This window comes from Lichtheimia ornata (genome assembly GCF_029851405.1).
Source record: "Lichtheimia ornata isolate CBS 291.66 chromosome Unknown scaffold00059, whole genome shotgun sequence".
Taxonomy (NCBI): Eukaryota; Fungi; Mucoromycota; class Mucoromycetes; order Mucorales; family Lichtheimiaceae; genus Lichtheimia; species Lichtheimia ornata.
The window spans coordinates 1,986-18,207 of NW_026695379.1; the positions used below are offsets into that span (position 1 = coordinate 1,986).

The following is a 16,222-nucleotide window of genomic DNA, read 5'->3' on the forward strand; positions in this document are numbered from 1 at the left end:
CCCCCGCACTAACAATTCACGTGATAAAAGATGACGATGATACCATCCCAGAGACAGCATGTACATGCAGTTGCCATAATCAAAAGCGAACGAGTATTTGAGGAGATGGATTTTAAAAGAGTCTCATGCTATGGTATATCTATTAGATGCGTTAAGGGATATGTATAAGTACAAAGGATGCCTTTCTTTGTAGCATGATGGTACATACTGTAGCAAGTCTTTGCCAGCATCCTGGTCTTGAAGGTCTACAAAATTGATCCCTCTCCACTTGAGCACAGCTGTCATCAACTCAATTCAATATGATTTCTTCGCCTTCCTTCTTCTCAAGTCGAACCGGTCCACAGATGCAACCCCCTTTAACATCATTATTACCGCGTATGCTCGATCACTTGCATATGACCCACATTCACTCTTCATCCCTGTGGTATGATACCATACAATATCACAAAATCCATTTTTATTTGCTTTTGGGAGTAACTTTAAGCATCTCTAAAAACCCATTGTATACATCGCTCATATCTTTAGCTTCCAATAAATTGACTTTCCGAGCACGATCACTAATCCCAATGATAGTTCCTTCAAGACCAACTTCCTTGTTCTTCATTCTCTCCATGTATTTATCAAACTCGGTCAAGAAATGCTGCCACACTGCACCCGAGTCGGTCATCCTTGGAATTTTCAACTGGAATATGCCCAACACGCCATAGACATAATCAGCAGGATCCATGCAGCGTCTGGTGGAAGCACCCAATGTGCGAAGCAGGTAGAAAAAGTCAGAATGAGTATCTCCTTTGGCACCCTCAATGTATCTAATAGGAGAATGGATCTCAGAGAACCAAAGGCGCAGAGCATTTGCTACATGTAGTGAATCCATTAGCATAGCCCACAGTGAAATCCATCATACGACGTACCTCCTCGATATCCTTTATTATCCATCACAGTGACCACATGCCGGAATTTGTCGAATAAACCATTTAGAGTGATTGTGTTGGCCAAAGGTTCGCGATGAGTGCCTGTTTCAGCCATCAGACGCACCTCTCCTAATGGTAGGGCCATCTCTTGCCAGGTCCATACACGTGTCCACCAAGAACATTGCATCAACGTAAACAAGGCGTCTCTCACTTTGGGTAACTTTACATCGTAAAGCTCCTTCGCAAATGGGTCATCCTCAGGTACGTACACCGAGTCAAATAAGTGTTCTCTGACACCCATCATTGATGTAAGTTGCGGTATCAAAGTAGGTTCACAATCGATCATAGCAACGCATTCAAGACAACAAGCATAGATATCACCCATAATATCCAATGGCGTATCGGTACGTGCACACAAAACATCAATCCACCAATAACTTCCAGGATAATCCTTGAGCATTGACAACAGCGTATTGCGCTTTTCAGGTCGCATGGAAACAGGATCAACAGGCTTCCCATCTTCGTCATCCACGTGGTCTCCAATCTCGTGCCAAAGGTATCGGTTGTTTTCTGAAAGGCCCCACACATGAGATAAAACATAATAAAATGATGGGACGTCTCTTGCTCCATTGATCATTTTGATGATTCGCTTTCGATGTTCGGAATCACTGGCAGGTCGTATAATACGCATCTTGTCTCCATTCTCTGGCACGTATACAAGCAAAAAGTGTGGATCGGCTAATAGTGCACTAAGCCCTTTTTCAAAGAAAAGTTTACGCCCGTAGTTCCTCTCATCCTCCAATTGGATATTGATCTAAAGGGAAAACGTTGAATACCATCTTCAATACATAGGGCATCCTTTCCACCGACATACTTTGTACGGGTCGTTTTCATCCTTAATGTCGCATGTCATGTTGAAGAACTGGAAAGAAAGGGATAAGAATAAGAAACATGTTATCCTGTACTCTTCTTTGTCAAGGCCCAGCCGTTCGTGCTACATACATGCATGACATCAACCAATGCATTCTCCTAAGCAATCATTGAAGGCACCCATATAATAACAATAAAAACATCATCCCATTTCATAGCTATGATCGAGAAGCCAATGTGGAATACAATTGCAGCGTAAAAGGGGAATGTGCATAATAGAATGGATCACGGTGGGGAAGAGACATCGTGCGAGTGATGGAACCATGTATCACCAAAGGAAAAATTCGGAAGGCTGTGCCTCTTTTGGCGAGATCCAGTTGTAACGTTGCACCACGTTCTTCTTCCCTTCCACTTGAACCGCCAAAGATGATGGTAAATACCAAAGAAACCAATCATGTCCCCTTTCCATATACAAGATCATAGCATCCCAATCCCAAATAATATGCTGCATCTGATGTTCATTCAATAAAAGAATTGACAAGCGAGATATGGTATCGAGTGGCTTTTAGTGATGCGGGTGATAAAAGAAACCGTAACCAAATGAAAGGGGTACACATGGATTCCATCGAGTCCATCAGAGTCATTGTGCAGGAGGCTGATCCATTGTTGCCTTTTTTGCATCCATAATTGCCTCAGAGAATAACAACCATTGCCTTGCTCCATCCAGCATCGCCAGTTACACCCGCTTTAAAGACACATGAATTGTTCCATTCTTCGCGCTGATCACCGTGAAATGTTTTCATGGTCATATTGGAAGATCGTATCGTCTCTGCACCTGACTGCATCCATCGCGTATGATCCTCAGGTCAACATTAACGATTGAAAAGAGCCAAGTGATCGCTGCTCGTATGCTTCCTTTTTCATGCACCTTTGGCCATCCTCTTTCTTGGACGTCGTATCATTGCAGTATGACATAAGATAATATGGCGAATGCTGCGTGGAGGCGTAGTATCGCTGGGTATGTATAAAGTATCATCGACCCCCTCTAGTTACTATCCCGTGTTGATCCATATTAGCCATCATTCTCTTCTTCACTTGCCGTTTCATCTTCTCGTACCTTGTCGAAATGGTGATCGGTAATTCAAAAGAACTTGTAGCAGTAAGGCATCGGGCGTAGCTCATACACGAATGCTGAAGTTTCTTGTTATCATACCCAATGTATGCCATGATGGTGCAAATGGATACAACTAGATGCAGATACAATAGTCAATCAATGATACCAAAATGGGGTGAGACTTGTGATATCCCTTACCAGCAACAAGTGGGTCCTGTCAAGCAGTTTAATAGACACGGCTATGGGGTTCTTGGCATGCTTCTTTTACAATCGTGACAACTGAGTGTTGAGGGTGCTGCGTACGCTGTCATTCCTTCATAGCAGATGGTAGCAAAAAACCATCAATTTCCATTCACCTCCAGTGCGACTTGTTTGTTGATCATATCGTATTCCTTCATTCAATCCTCCCCCACTGTACAGCCAAACAATGATATGCATCGGAAAAGGAACCACGTGTTCGACATCAACATAATGATGGTAAAACGCAACGCGGTACAGATTTTCATCTTGGATTCCTCAAAAAGGGGTCGTGGAAAATGTAGGCATTGCGTATTGCCAATAGGTGCCGCTGTACCCAAAGTCTCTCTCGGTGTTGGTTCAATGTTGTCACCCATGTGGCAGGTCGTTGCATCATCCAACAAATCACATATCAGGGTGGTTGCCAAGCGCCATGAGCCAAATGTAAGTGGTATACAGTCATGCACGCCCTTCACATCCAATCCTGTTGTGGCTCCTCAGTCATCAGCGTACTTGATCGTGTATGCTCTTGATAATTCTTGGATCCCAACGCAGTGGTAGTCAATGGTTGTAGAACACAAATGTGATATCGTTCATTCCATCTCGATCCAACTGTGATATGCTGTGGTCAACAAGGTCGTGCGTATCATGCTATTGTCATTGCAAATGCACCAACTGATCTAAAATGCATGTTTTAATATCATATTACTTCCCATTAACAATGTAAGACTCTGCATTTCTCGTACCTTAGTCTCTCAAGAATCTCTTGTAGGGTATACGATCACTTGTCCAGTCGCAAAAAAGGGCATGCTTGTTGAGATGATGATCCCCAAATACGTCGTCAAGTAATAGAGGTAATACTTTTGAAAACCAGGCCCGTGATCTTCATTCATATCAAAGATGTCCACTTTTTGAATTGTATTGTCGCTGCCTGCACCAATCATTCCAATGTACTGAGCATCTTGCGTATCATAGTATGTAATACGTTGGGTGAAATGAAAATCCAAGTATATGTTTGCTGCTTTGCATACGATTTCATGGTTGATCTTCATGAAGTAGGTGGGGATGCGAGTGCTGCCCAACATTGATAAATGCAATAGATGGAACAAGGATACGAGGTCGTTGTTGACTTTGTTGGTCATTGCTTTTGGTATCATTGCTGCACGCCATCATTCAATCTAGTTGTTGTTGCTGCTGTGTATCCAATTTTCAAGTTTGTGTGAGATATGCGCTCACTCTCATGCTCGATATTCATTCCACAAATAGATTTCCTCATCTTGTCATTGAATTGACCCAACATCCATTGATGATCAATCATGGCAGTCGTTGTCAGATCTCCATCATCGCATCCAAGTTCTCGTACTATGTCTCCATGCACTCATTGGCCGATGAAGCTAGCTGCTCTGACACTTGTCTCCATTTCAATAACGTAGAATGATCTTCAAAGTGCCGGGTATGTTGTAGCCAAGCACCCCATTCCTCTCGTATATTCCAGTACCTGCTGATAAGGCATCATCATCGAAAATGAATCTCAACGTCTGGGTGATGCTTCACTACACAATGAACATGTCAATCACCATCCCTTGTTTCAAACATACCGCCCCATCCACTCGTTACCTAGATACCAAACGCCAGGAGTGCAACATCCAAACCAGAAATCCTTGAGTTGAACCATTGTACTGCATCATACACACGCGTGAGAAGATTGCCACGATTATGATATCCCATCATCCTCCTCTTACCTTGGTACATGGTGGACCAGTACGCAAAAGCTTTGGTAGTAGTAGCATGAAGAGATGTTGTTGTTGGTATAATGAATAAAGCTGTTGAGTGTCACCGTCAACATGATGCCTGCCTAGTCTGGAAACGAAGACCTCTTGGAAGCTGTTTGCTATAGGTCAACAGCCTGGAATTGTCAAGCAAGAACACAGTGATTGGTTGTCTTCATTGGCTCGTTGCTGAATCGTAATGGATGTGTCGCAAAGGTGTCCATACGTGGTGCCATTTTGAAAGGGAAGTGATAGTTGAGAATGGCGATGCCAAGTTGAGTGGGAAGAAGAGTGGACTTGAAAGACTAAGAGCGCCCAAACGAACATTGCCGCCTTGCCCCATTTTCACCAACAAGGTGTTACACATACGTATCGACCCATCTCCTGCCACAATAATGCAAGAGCATTGATTATCATCAAAGTCATTTAAAAAGGAGTTTCTTTTATGCAGGCAGTGATCTTCAACATTTATTCGCAACGACCATAATAAATATTCATCAACTTTAAGTATACTTCACCAATGCCTTCAACTTGTCGTAAATTGATTTCATTTTCACGGTCAATCCATCTTCCACAGTCAAGCGGCCATAAATCATCTAGCCCTAACAAGAAATGCCGCCAAACTTCATCGGGATCCTCCATCCTTGGGATTTTGATTTGCAATATTCCCAGCACACCATAAACATAATCACATGGATCATAACATTGTCGCAAAGAATAGACCAATGACCAAAGTATGCGTTCAATTGTATCAGGGTCGAAACTGTGGATACGGGATGCGTTGGACTCCTTAGCGTCGCTTACTGTATACAAACCTAATTCGAATACAGCAATGTCTATATCGCGTGGGTAACTGGTTAGCAGTGTGCATCAATACCAATTTAAGGATACCAAGCAACGTACAAATTCCATCTTGTTCGTACTCTTCCCAGAACGTTGAATCCATCTCACAAACACTTAGCAATTCATTCAGAGTGATCGTGTTGCTTTGTAGGCCGTGAGTATCCGATTCTGACAAAAAACGCACCTCTCCTAAAGGTAGTGTCATCTCCTGCCAGGTCCATACACGTTGCCACCATCCACATTCTAAGAATGTGTCAAGCAGTTCAAGTAATTGAGGAGCGTTCGCTTGTGCTTTTGCTTTGAGAATTTCCGGTATCAGGCTTGGCTCACAATCAAACATGACGATACATTCAAGGCAACAAGCGTAAATGTCTCCCATGATATCAAGTGGTGTATCAGTACGTGCACATAGGACATCGATCCACCAATAGCTGCCAGGGTGATCTCTGAGCATTGTCAATAAGGTGTCTCGTTTCTCATCTCGCATCGAAACAGGCTCTACAGGTTGTCCGTTTTCGTCATCCACGTAGTCGCTGATATCGTTCCAGTAGTACCGGTTGTCTTCTGTGAGTCCCCAAACGTGCGACAATGCGTAATAAAAAGATGGTATGCGCTTCGCTTCATTGATCCTTTTGATCATCCGCTTTCGATGGTATGAGTCATTCACAGGCCGTATAATTTGCATCTTGCCTCCATTCTCAGGCACATAAAGTAGTAAAAAGTAGGGGTCGACTAAGAGTGCATTAAGCCCTTTTTCGAAAAATCGTTTAAGGTGTTCGCCCTCGTCATCCTCTAAACGTATATCAATCTAATTAAAAGGATGTTAATGTCATTACTGTATCGGGATGTGAGGATGCCATGGTTCTGCATACTTTGTTGTATTCGTCAGCATCGTGTGTCATTATGAAAATTGAGGAAAGAGAAGATTAAGAAGTGGTTGCCACTCTGTGCGATGCGGTATCTTTTAGAGTCTTGCGCCACATGCATGCAAGACGCCAACAAATCCCCCGAGAAAAAATAGGCATTGCCATGTATGAGCAAGCGCCGAGGGCTCCCATGCATCGTTTCATCAAGAGTATGCTGCAATCTAGTGCAAAAAGACAACCGATTGATGAAGACCCAATCACGCTCGCATGTCAAACTTCGAAAGAGATGCCGGTTGTCCCATGTTTAGAATAGCATGGTGACGCAAGGATTCAACTTTATTCCTAGCATGCGTATGCATTGCAAGGATCATTATGATACATCGTTGATGAATGACTACTTAAGCTTCGTCATATCCATACATACATATCGAGGGTCAGCCGGGAAACGCATCGTCGTCAGCATGTTTATGTGGCAAATAAAGCGCATTTATAATAAACATGATGGCGTTAATGATTCCAAATTCAAGCATTGGTTGTGCAACATCACAGCCATGTATGTACACACCATTTCCTTATTCTCCCTCTCTACTCAATCAAGCATCTGCACATCCAAACAAGGATGGTCATTCAAGAACCCACGTAATCCAAATCACCAAACATGTGCGATACAAAGATCCATTGAAAAGAAAAATACATTACTGATAGTATGAACATATCTAAAAAATGGAGCTCGATAAAAATGCGAGGTCGTCATTGTCTGTAGTTTTGCTCGTATCCATTGTCGAAGAAGCAAGGTGTCATTGTAGCTTGCATGACTCCGATTTCCAAATCCATTTGGTCCTGTGCCTGGTGCTCATTCTTGGTATCCTCATCATCCAATGTTTCACCCAAAAGTCGTTCCCTTTATGCACCTCTTTGAACTGAGCCGGTATCCAAGCAACCATCGTAATTGCCATCACCATATCCAATCAATATGATCTCCACGTGCTCACTGGTTGAAGCCATCCATTCGGCAGTTGCTAGGAATTTCAACAATCGATCCCTGGAGCGAATCACTTTGAGCGACATGGTGCTTGGTGCTTCAATGTTGGGATGTTTCTCCTGTTGCCATCGCATGTTGTAGCTCGAAACGAAAGCCAATACTGTGTAGTGTGTATGGAGCATAGCCATGATCTTGTTGACATTGCCCCGCTCCCCTATACAATCATCACGTCAATCATCATCCTTTCATCAACATGTCAACCACATCCTCCTTTTACCTCGATACATCCATGGTTCAAGATATACACAAAGTTCCAATGCGTGGAAGACATTCGGCTATTAAGAGTACGTAGAGAGTGGCAGTGGTGCTGGATAATGATGGACAACGGATGTCGCAGTTGCTGGGGGATGCATCTGATAGCTGCATAGACCAGTGAGCACGTGTTTTGAATACCATGCAAGAAGAATGCTTCACTCACCAGCTATAGGCAAGCGTATTACTCTCATCCAAGTCTTTGATCTGCCGATGGGCATAACTGATGGGGTACCCTCTCTTGGAACAAATCGTGGCGGAAAGCAAAGGGGCATGTCACATCGAGTGGCCGAACACAAGCTGTTGGAATTCGTCAAAGTCCAATGTGGTCACCATGGCAATGTAGCATAAGAGTCGAGGTGTAGTTGGCTGCTTTCACTCGTTTTAACGTATGTGTTGCCATACAAATAAAACACGCGTGTTGTTCGACTGGAGTGGTATGTGTGTGTGTGTGTGAAAAGTTGGAAGAAGGAAAGAAAAATGACATTTCTCTACGCATTACACAAGCTCTGTCAATAGCCCTTTGTGTGCTCATCAAAAGCGATGTCGCTTATAAAACATCCTATTTTCCCCACCTGAAAGTATGCAGATCATCTCAAACCATTTATTCATCTCTACAAATTTGGATAATCTTATCTACCACGTGCTAGCTTCTAGAAGGTATCTGTATACATCAGCCATCTTTTTAGCCTTCCGTAAGTCAACATGGTATGCGTGGTCACAAAAGCCAGTAATTCTCCCTCCAGCACCACCAAACGATTCGCCTTTGATACCCGTTGCTTCCATGTAATGATCCAGCTCAACCAAAAAGCGTTGCCAAACGGCTTTTGGATCGGTCATCCTTGGGACTTTGAATTGAAATATACCCAACACACCATAGACATAATCCACTGGGTCATAACAACGCCTCTCGGAATCACCTAATGTAGAAAGCAAAAACAAAAACTCGCTTGCGCTTGTGTTTCGCACACGAAGCTTATTGAATGTTCTAGCTTGACGTATTTGATCGAGCCATAAATACACTGCATTCCCACCATAGTATTCTTTTTTCTCAAAATGATTAGTGTCGTCGATAAGTGTCCAAGATTACTACACAACTTACTGTTGTCAGCGCCTGAGAAAACACCAATTTCCATGATATGGAATGCTGCAGCTTGAAAGCGGCTTACTAAATCATCCACTGTGATTGTGTTGGTTGCAAATTGTTTGGTGGTATCTGTTTCTGCCACAAGACGCACATCTCCAAAAGGTAGAGCCATCTCTTGCCAAGTCCAGACACGTTTCCACCATTGGCTTTGCATTAATGTGGATAAGAGTTCAATCAACTGAGAGTATTTATCATCGTAATGATGCATGTTGTTTTGGCTACAAGGCTTCCCAGCTGTGTTAGAATCTCCCTTTGTCACACACGGCATGGTATGGAGTTGGGGTATCAAATCAGGTGCACAATCAATCATGGCTATACATTCAACGCAACAAGCATAGATATCGCCCATAATATCCAAGGGTGTATCGGTACGTGCACATAAAACATCAATCCACCAATAACTGTCAGGGTGATCTCTGAGCAATGCAAGTAAAGTATCTCGTTTTTCAGGTCGCATCGATACAGGAGCTGCAGGTTGCCCATTTTCATCATCGACGTAGTTGCCAATATCATGCCAAAGGTGTACATTGTTTTCTGAAAGACCCCAAAGGTGCGACAATGCATAATAAAATGATGGAATGCCTCGAGCTTCTTCCATTCTTTTGGCCATACGCTTTCGATGGTAAAGATCACTGGTAGGTCGTACCACTCGCATCTTGAATCCATTTTTTGGCACGTAGAGCAGCAAAAAGTGTTTGTCGGACAAGAGTGCACTAAGGCCTTGTTCAAAAAATCGCCCTCGCATATTGCTTTCATCGTCCTCTAAGCTTACATTGCTCTAGAATTGAACTACCCTTCAGCATTATCTCTATCTTGACTTGGGGCAGATAATCCACTCACATACATTGTGCGAATCCATGCTTTCATCAATGGGTGTACGTGCCATGCTAATGATTGGAAAAGAAAAGAAGACTTTAAGCACTACGAATGATACATCCAAGGCACTTTTCAAGTCTTGCTGTACATGCTTAATGGTGGTGTTGCATTCAACTCGTTGCCCAGCTGCATTACCCCTGAATTGAAAAGGAGAATACTCTTGACATTGGCAAATAGAGATGTGCTACCTCGAATTCATACAATTATTACGTATACTTATCAACAGGGTGGTAATCAAGCAATGCCTATTATTATGTAAATAACAACAGCAAAAAGTAATGTCTGACAAAGATACTTTGATTATGCTCGCACTTAAAACGTGGAATGCAGAAGAACATGATGGTTCATACATGGGTGATACAAGGGGTCTAAGGAAAAAGAACAAACATTGGCAGACTAAAGCTTAAAGACCGTTTAGAGTGCTGCAGCTGCTGATGCATGCATCATTCTTTTCTTATTAAATGTGTACACTTTATTCGTCTCTGCTTGTTTGTGTGTCATCGTTTTAGCCTATGAGCTATGCATATGCATATCCGCCATCAAAGGTGACAGGGATGATCTAGTAGTATATCGGTCACGAAGACTTAATCAAGCTAAAGTGATGAGAGAGCTACAAGCGTGCATTGATGCTAGTAGAAAATGGTTCAATCATGCCTCCCTACTACCCCCTTTTAATCCAACCGCGCCACTACATAGATGAGGTTCATCAATGCACAACCAGTCAATTGATCCAATATCTAGCATATGATAGCACTCTCCTACTCTACAATCATGTTGGGGGCAGGTACCCATTCAAAGAAATAAATCGAAAAGCATGATGTAATTGTATTATGTTTCCAACAAAAGATCACTAGACAAATGAATAAGGTATCTATGTCATCGTATCCAAGATTGCTGGGAAAGCGCTGCATGCCATCGTGACAAGCATCTTCATCCGCATTGCCGCGTGCCTTTGTTGGAGTATATCCCAATGCCTACATCAATGGCACATTCCCCATCATCAATGCTATCCGACCCATGATCATTATCCTCAGCCGTATGCACGTAACATCATCCATCGTTCTTGCTGACGACGTGCCAAGTAACCAGAGCAACATTCCAGAATTTCTTTCTCATCACTGCACTTGATTGCATCCTTCCATCCATCGATGGTCATTGCGAGTCCAAGATGAAAGAGCCATCATGTGATCGCTGCTGATACGCTTCCTTCTCCATCCGGCTACTTGTGAATGACTTGCTAGGTAATTTTCTATCGCGTCTCAAACCACGATAAGGTTGCATGTATAATTAGCGGCGTAGTTGATAACTGATATGGGTATCATCCAAGCCGAACATCACGTCGCAAATGGATCAAGGGAACCAATACAACCAATAGATCCAATTCCTTCCATCCCATGTACCAAGCCAACATCCAGATTCATATCCATAACAAGTCGTATGTATTGAAAAAAGTTGCTACATATAAATAAAGCTGCTTCTATACGATGGCTAGCTGCTGTTCATGAAAAAAGGGCTGTAAGACAAGCTGCTGCAAGTAACTTAAAGACATAGTAGGAGTGAAGACCTTGCTATGCAATAGGAACTGCTGGAATGAACGCTGTTACGGTTGATCGTGGTGGAGGAGGAAGAACTCGTGTAGCATCAAGGAAGACGTGTGTTGTAGGGCGCTCGCGCCATGCTCTTGCCATTCAGTCAAAGACAATCGGATCAAGGAAGCTGCAGCATTGACATGATGGGTTGAAGCAGGACAATCATTCGCAGATGGTAGTTGTACCTGAATGGGGCAACAGTTAAGAATGGGAGGAAGAGGGAAGAAGCAAGAGGGGAAGAACTGGAAATCAACTTGATTTTTCTGATGCATGGATGATCGTCTTTTGTTTGAGCGTTGCTCAATCAAATCAACCAAGTTGAAGGATGGAAATGATGGGCTGGAGCAGGACAATCGTTCACATGCATTGGATTGGGCAATAAAAGTGAATGGAAGGAATGGGCTATCAGCCAGCAGTTTACGAGTAATTAATAAATGGCATGGATTGCCTATCTCCAATTCAACATTTGGTCACGCTGATCAACCTTGTTCTAATAAAGACTCCACGCTTGATTGTAACATTTTGAGTTACCAGTGGCTTTATCATTTACCTATGCTGTAAGCGTGACGCTAGATGAAAAGTGGTTGTCGTTCATTTCAAATAGCTAGACCTACCTAATGGAGCCGAAGATGCAGAAGGATGTGTTTGTGGAACAAAGACAAAAAGTCAAGACAAATTGGATAACGTATGATGCCTACACACTATTTAGTACCCAATTCATGTGTTGTCAGCTAACAGCCACTTTTTTCCGATCAACATTTGTTGCGAAATCCACAGCATGGGAATGATTCTCCTGCTCCAGACATTCATTTCCATGATTCAAGTAGCTCGATCAGAGCTGATTTGGTTGAATTACGGTCGAACAAGGATTAATCAGCTGGGACATTCGAATGTATGCTGATGTATGGATTCATGTAATCTCTCTTTGACCGTAGCTCAGTCACATCAGCTCGGATCAGGGAAGTCGAATGATGGAAATGTTGGACTGGAGCAGGAGAATCGCTCACATGCCATAGAGTGGGCAACAGTACCGATTGTGAGGAAATTGCTGTTAGCTCGCAGTGTATGGGCTATTGTCAATAGTATACAGTATCATCCTTCCATCCTTCCAGCCATGCAAAGTAGATGAGTTACACAAAGAGGTCCCTCTGCATCTTTTGCTCTGCCAGGGTCCAGCTACTTGGCAATCAACAAAGACCACTTCTCATATAGCATCACGCTTACAAACATAAAGATGCCTGTATCTTCAAACTTTACAATGAAACGTGGGGTTTTTATTAGAGCAATGTGCTCGGCTTGGCCAACAGCACCTTATGTGAAAGTTTCGCATTCAATGTCGCAAACAGCCCAAAAAATATTTTTTGGTCGTCGTCGTCGAAGAGGTCGACCACCAGATCCAGTTTGGCTGGTAGCGACATTGCGAAATCTGGGATTGCCCACGATGAACTTCATACTTTGACACAAGATTCCTTTGACCCCGACGAGCACGTTGATCTATTAAAGAGCCCACGTTTCATTGTAAAGTTTGGAGATACAGGCACCTTTATGTTTTACATATGCTGTAAGGGTGAGGCTATATGAGAAGTGGTCTTTGTTTAATGTAAAATAGTATGACTATAATAGAGCAAAAGATGCAGAGGGCGTGCTTGTGTAACTTGAGTCATTCAGCACAGGCGATGCATGATACTTGTACACTATTTAGGAATAGTTCTAAATGCCAGCTAATAACCTTAGTCCTCACATTCACCTTTGTTACCCGATCCAACGCATACGAACGATTGTCCTGCTCCAGCCCATCATCCCCGTCTTTCAACTTTCTTGATTCGAGCTAACCTGGTGGTAAGGTAATGGCTGTTGTTGGATCATCATCATCATGTAAAGTGTAAAATGGCACACACCCTTTTGCTATACGTGAGGATCATCATTTCTTTTATTTACGTGTACCTATTTTCTATTGCGAAGGTGATGATAATGATGGGTGGATGGTGTGTGTGGGGTCATTGAGTGGCCTCAGTGTAATAGCAGTAGGGGGATTTAAACTTGGGGGACAGCAGCTCCACGACTTGAGACAACGCTTCTCTTCTTTTTCTCCCACCTTTCCTTATTCCATTCACGACATCTCGATCATGGTAATGTATTATAGAAGAGTGCTCTTGTTGGCTGTGAGGTGTTAATGTAGTTGTGAACGTGCATTGTCAGGGAGTGAGCCGTGTCCAAGTGCTGAGGAATGAGCGTGGTTGGTGGTTGGTGGTTGCCATGGCGATACTGTTGCTTCCTTTTGCTCGTTGCTATTCCCGCTCTACGCTTGGTGTCAACAGGTACATTCAGAGTCCAATGTTGCAGCCGACTTGGTTCCATTGACGCGTCAGCTTGTACAGAGGGCAAGTTTGGTTTCAAGACGTTGGCTGGTTTGGCGTTTTGTTTCGGCTGAACTATACTACACCATGGTTTTCGGTCTCTAACAACCAGCAGCTAAGGATCTTTATGTCTATGGAAAAGGCAAGTGCAATGAAACAAACAATGAAAAGGGGCGTTTATTGGATATGTGTGCTAATAATGAATTGAATAGGTTTCTTTGGCAGGCAATGCAACTTGGGGGCATCATCATCATCTCTTTGGGCTCAAGTCCCAGCCTGTATCAAGTGGCCGCTGCGTCGCTCTGCACTAGCCAAGTGTACTGGAAAAGCTTTTGGAACGCGTCCAGGGCTCTATAGGCCTGCGTTTGAGTTGATGGGTCGATGGCGATGGATTTTTGGAAGAGCATGGTCACCGTGTTGAGGTAAAAGGGGATTTGCAACAGCTTGTGAATGTGTTTAACCAACACGCTCTTCTCGTGACAGGCTCGTTCTTTCCCTTTGAGGATTTCTTTTCATGAGGTGGGAAATGATTGGAAGGATTGGATTGGGGATCATGCTTTCTTTGGAGAGGATGAATGAGGACAACTATGAGCCTGGACTCTACGTAAGTGATGTTTTTCCTTGCCATGGATCGAACTGGCCTTGCGTGATTCGTGCAGTGCTTTCCCAAGAACAAGGGATCGCCCGGCGTTGCTCGTATGGTGGTGATTTGGTTTGTGAATTCCTTCTGATTTGGTTTCTTCCTTGGAGAGGATCGCCTAACGGTATACCAAGTCATCATTCCCGGCATCATATGGTCTAACTTGCCTGCTTTCTTATTTGTAGAGACGACGATCACGATGATTACCACATTCACAACAATGACGATTACGATGATTACCCCATCCACAGCAATGACAATGATGACGACAACGAGATACAAAAGGAAGCCTGCAAGATCCCATTCTTTTCAACTTGTGTGTTTTTGGATGTTGGTGTGACGGATGAGATTGAGGACTGGTGAGGAGTACGAGTAGGAGTACGACTACGAATGATGACAGAGGACGACTACGACGATGGTGGTGGCAATGTACAGTAGCAAGATAAGTAGATGAAATAAAGCATTGATTATTTATTAAGCATTGATTATTTATTACACGCTTGTTGGAGGTTGCTAGCTTGTGGATTACATACTATTGCTTCGAAGATGGAATAATAAAGGTGGTCCGGTTATCGGTCATGCAAGAAGTACATGGCTTTTGTGATACAATAAGGAGGAGTGGGAAGTGGGATGAGCTTGAGAAGAGAAAAAGTGAAGAGATCCCTCCATTGAGTTTCAGGATGAGTGACTCATTCAATATGTATACGTATCTTTTTACATATACAAATTGGTTTATGCAGCTCGACCTTCTCCTACATGCAAATGTGATACATACCTTGACACACCTTAATTATTGGATGCTGTTTACTTATGTACCTTCACAAAAGGCTATCATCATCATCATCCATTTATGCAACAACCTGTCAAGGACGTGTTTGTGTCACCACCACGTGTCATTTCACTCAGCTCTCTATCTTCCCGTTAGTGCAGCCGACACCATCCATTAGGACAAAGCAACTCCATCACGCTTACAGCATAGTGAAAACATAAAGACAGCCATATCTCAAGATTTCACAATGAAACGTGGGGTTTTTAATAGAGCAATGGACTCGGCTTGGCCAACAGCACCTTGTGTGAAAGCTTCGCGTTCAATGTCGCAAACAGTCCAAAAAATATTTTTTTCGGTCATCGTCGAAAGAGGTTGAGCCCTGGATCCAGTTTGGCTGGTAGCGACATTGCGAAATCTGGGATTGCCCACGATGAACTTCATACTTTGACACAAGATTCCTTTGACCCCGACGAGCACGTTGATCTATTAAAGAGCCCACGTTTCATTGTAAAGTTTGGAGATACAGGCACCTTTATGTTTTACATATGCTGTAAGGGTGATGCTATATGAGAAGTGGTCTTTGTTTAATGTAAAGTAGTATGACTATAATAGAGCAAAAGATGCAGAGGGCGTGTTTGTGTAACTTGAGTCATTCAGCACAGGCGATGCATGATACTTGTACACTATTTAGGAATAGCTCATGAATGCCAGCTAATAACCTTAGTCCTCACATTCTCCTTTATTGCTCAAACCAATGCATGTGAACGATTGTCCTGCTCTAGCTCATCATTTCCATCCTTCAACTTTCATGATCCGAGTGGATTTGGTTGAGCTACGCTCAATCACAGAAGTTTCACCCAATATGAGAAAGATCAAATTGATTAGTTATTTGTAAACTGCCATCTAATAGCCCATTCCTCCCATTCACCTTTGTTGCCCA

The 16,222-nt window shown here is 43.1% G+C and overlaps 3 protein-coding genes across 3 annotated transcripts; all 3 read right to left on the reverse strand.

Annotated features, from left to right (window-relative positions):
* Positions 1-457: 457 nt before the first annotated feature.
* On the reverse strand, positions 458-1,824 carry O0I10_009732 (uncharacterized protein; the record flags this gene model as incomplete). The annotated part of the gene is made up of 3 exons (XM_058489718.1): positions 458-855; positions 912-1,725; positions 1,786-1,824. The coding sequence occupies 3 exons, from the start codon at positions 1,822-1,824 to the stop codon at positions 458-460; spliced, it is 1,251 nt and encodes a 416-aa protein (XP_058339464.1).
* Positions 1,825-5,369: 3,545 nt separating this feature from the next.
* O0I10_009733 (uncharacterized protein) lies at positions 5,370-6,646 on the reverse strand (the record flags this gene model as incomplete). Its single annotated transcript, XM_058489719.1, has 3 exons — positions 5,370-5,737; positions 5,805-6,552; positions 6,617-6,646. 3 exons carry the CDS (start codon positions 6,644-6,646, stop codon positions 5,370-5,372), a joined length of 1,146 nt encoding a protein of 381 aa, XP_058339465.1.
* Positions 6,647-7,513: 867 nt separating this feature from the next.
* O0I10_009734 (uncharacterized protein) lies at positions 7,514-9,937 on the reverse strand (the record flags this gene model as incomplete). The annotated part of the gene is made up of 6 exons (XM_058489720.1): positions 7,514-7,806; positions 7,898-7,992; positions 8,071-8,127; positions 8,545-8,824; positions 9,007-9,829; positions 9,896-9,937. The coding sequence occupies 6 exons, from the start codon at positions 9,935-9,937 to the stop codon at positions 7,514-7,516; spliced, it is 1,590 nt and encodes a 529-aa protein (XP_058339466.1).
* Between the last annotated feature and the right edge of the window lie 6,285 nt (positions 9,938-16,222).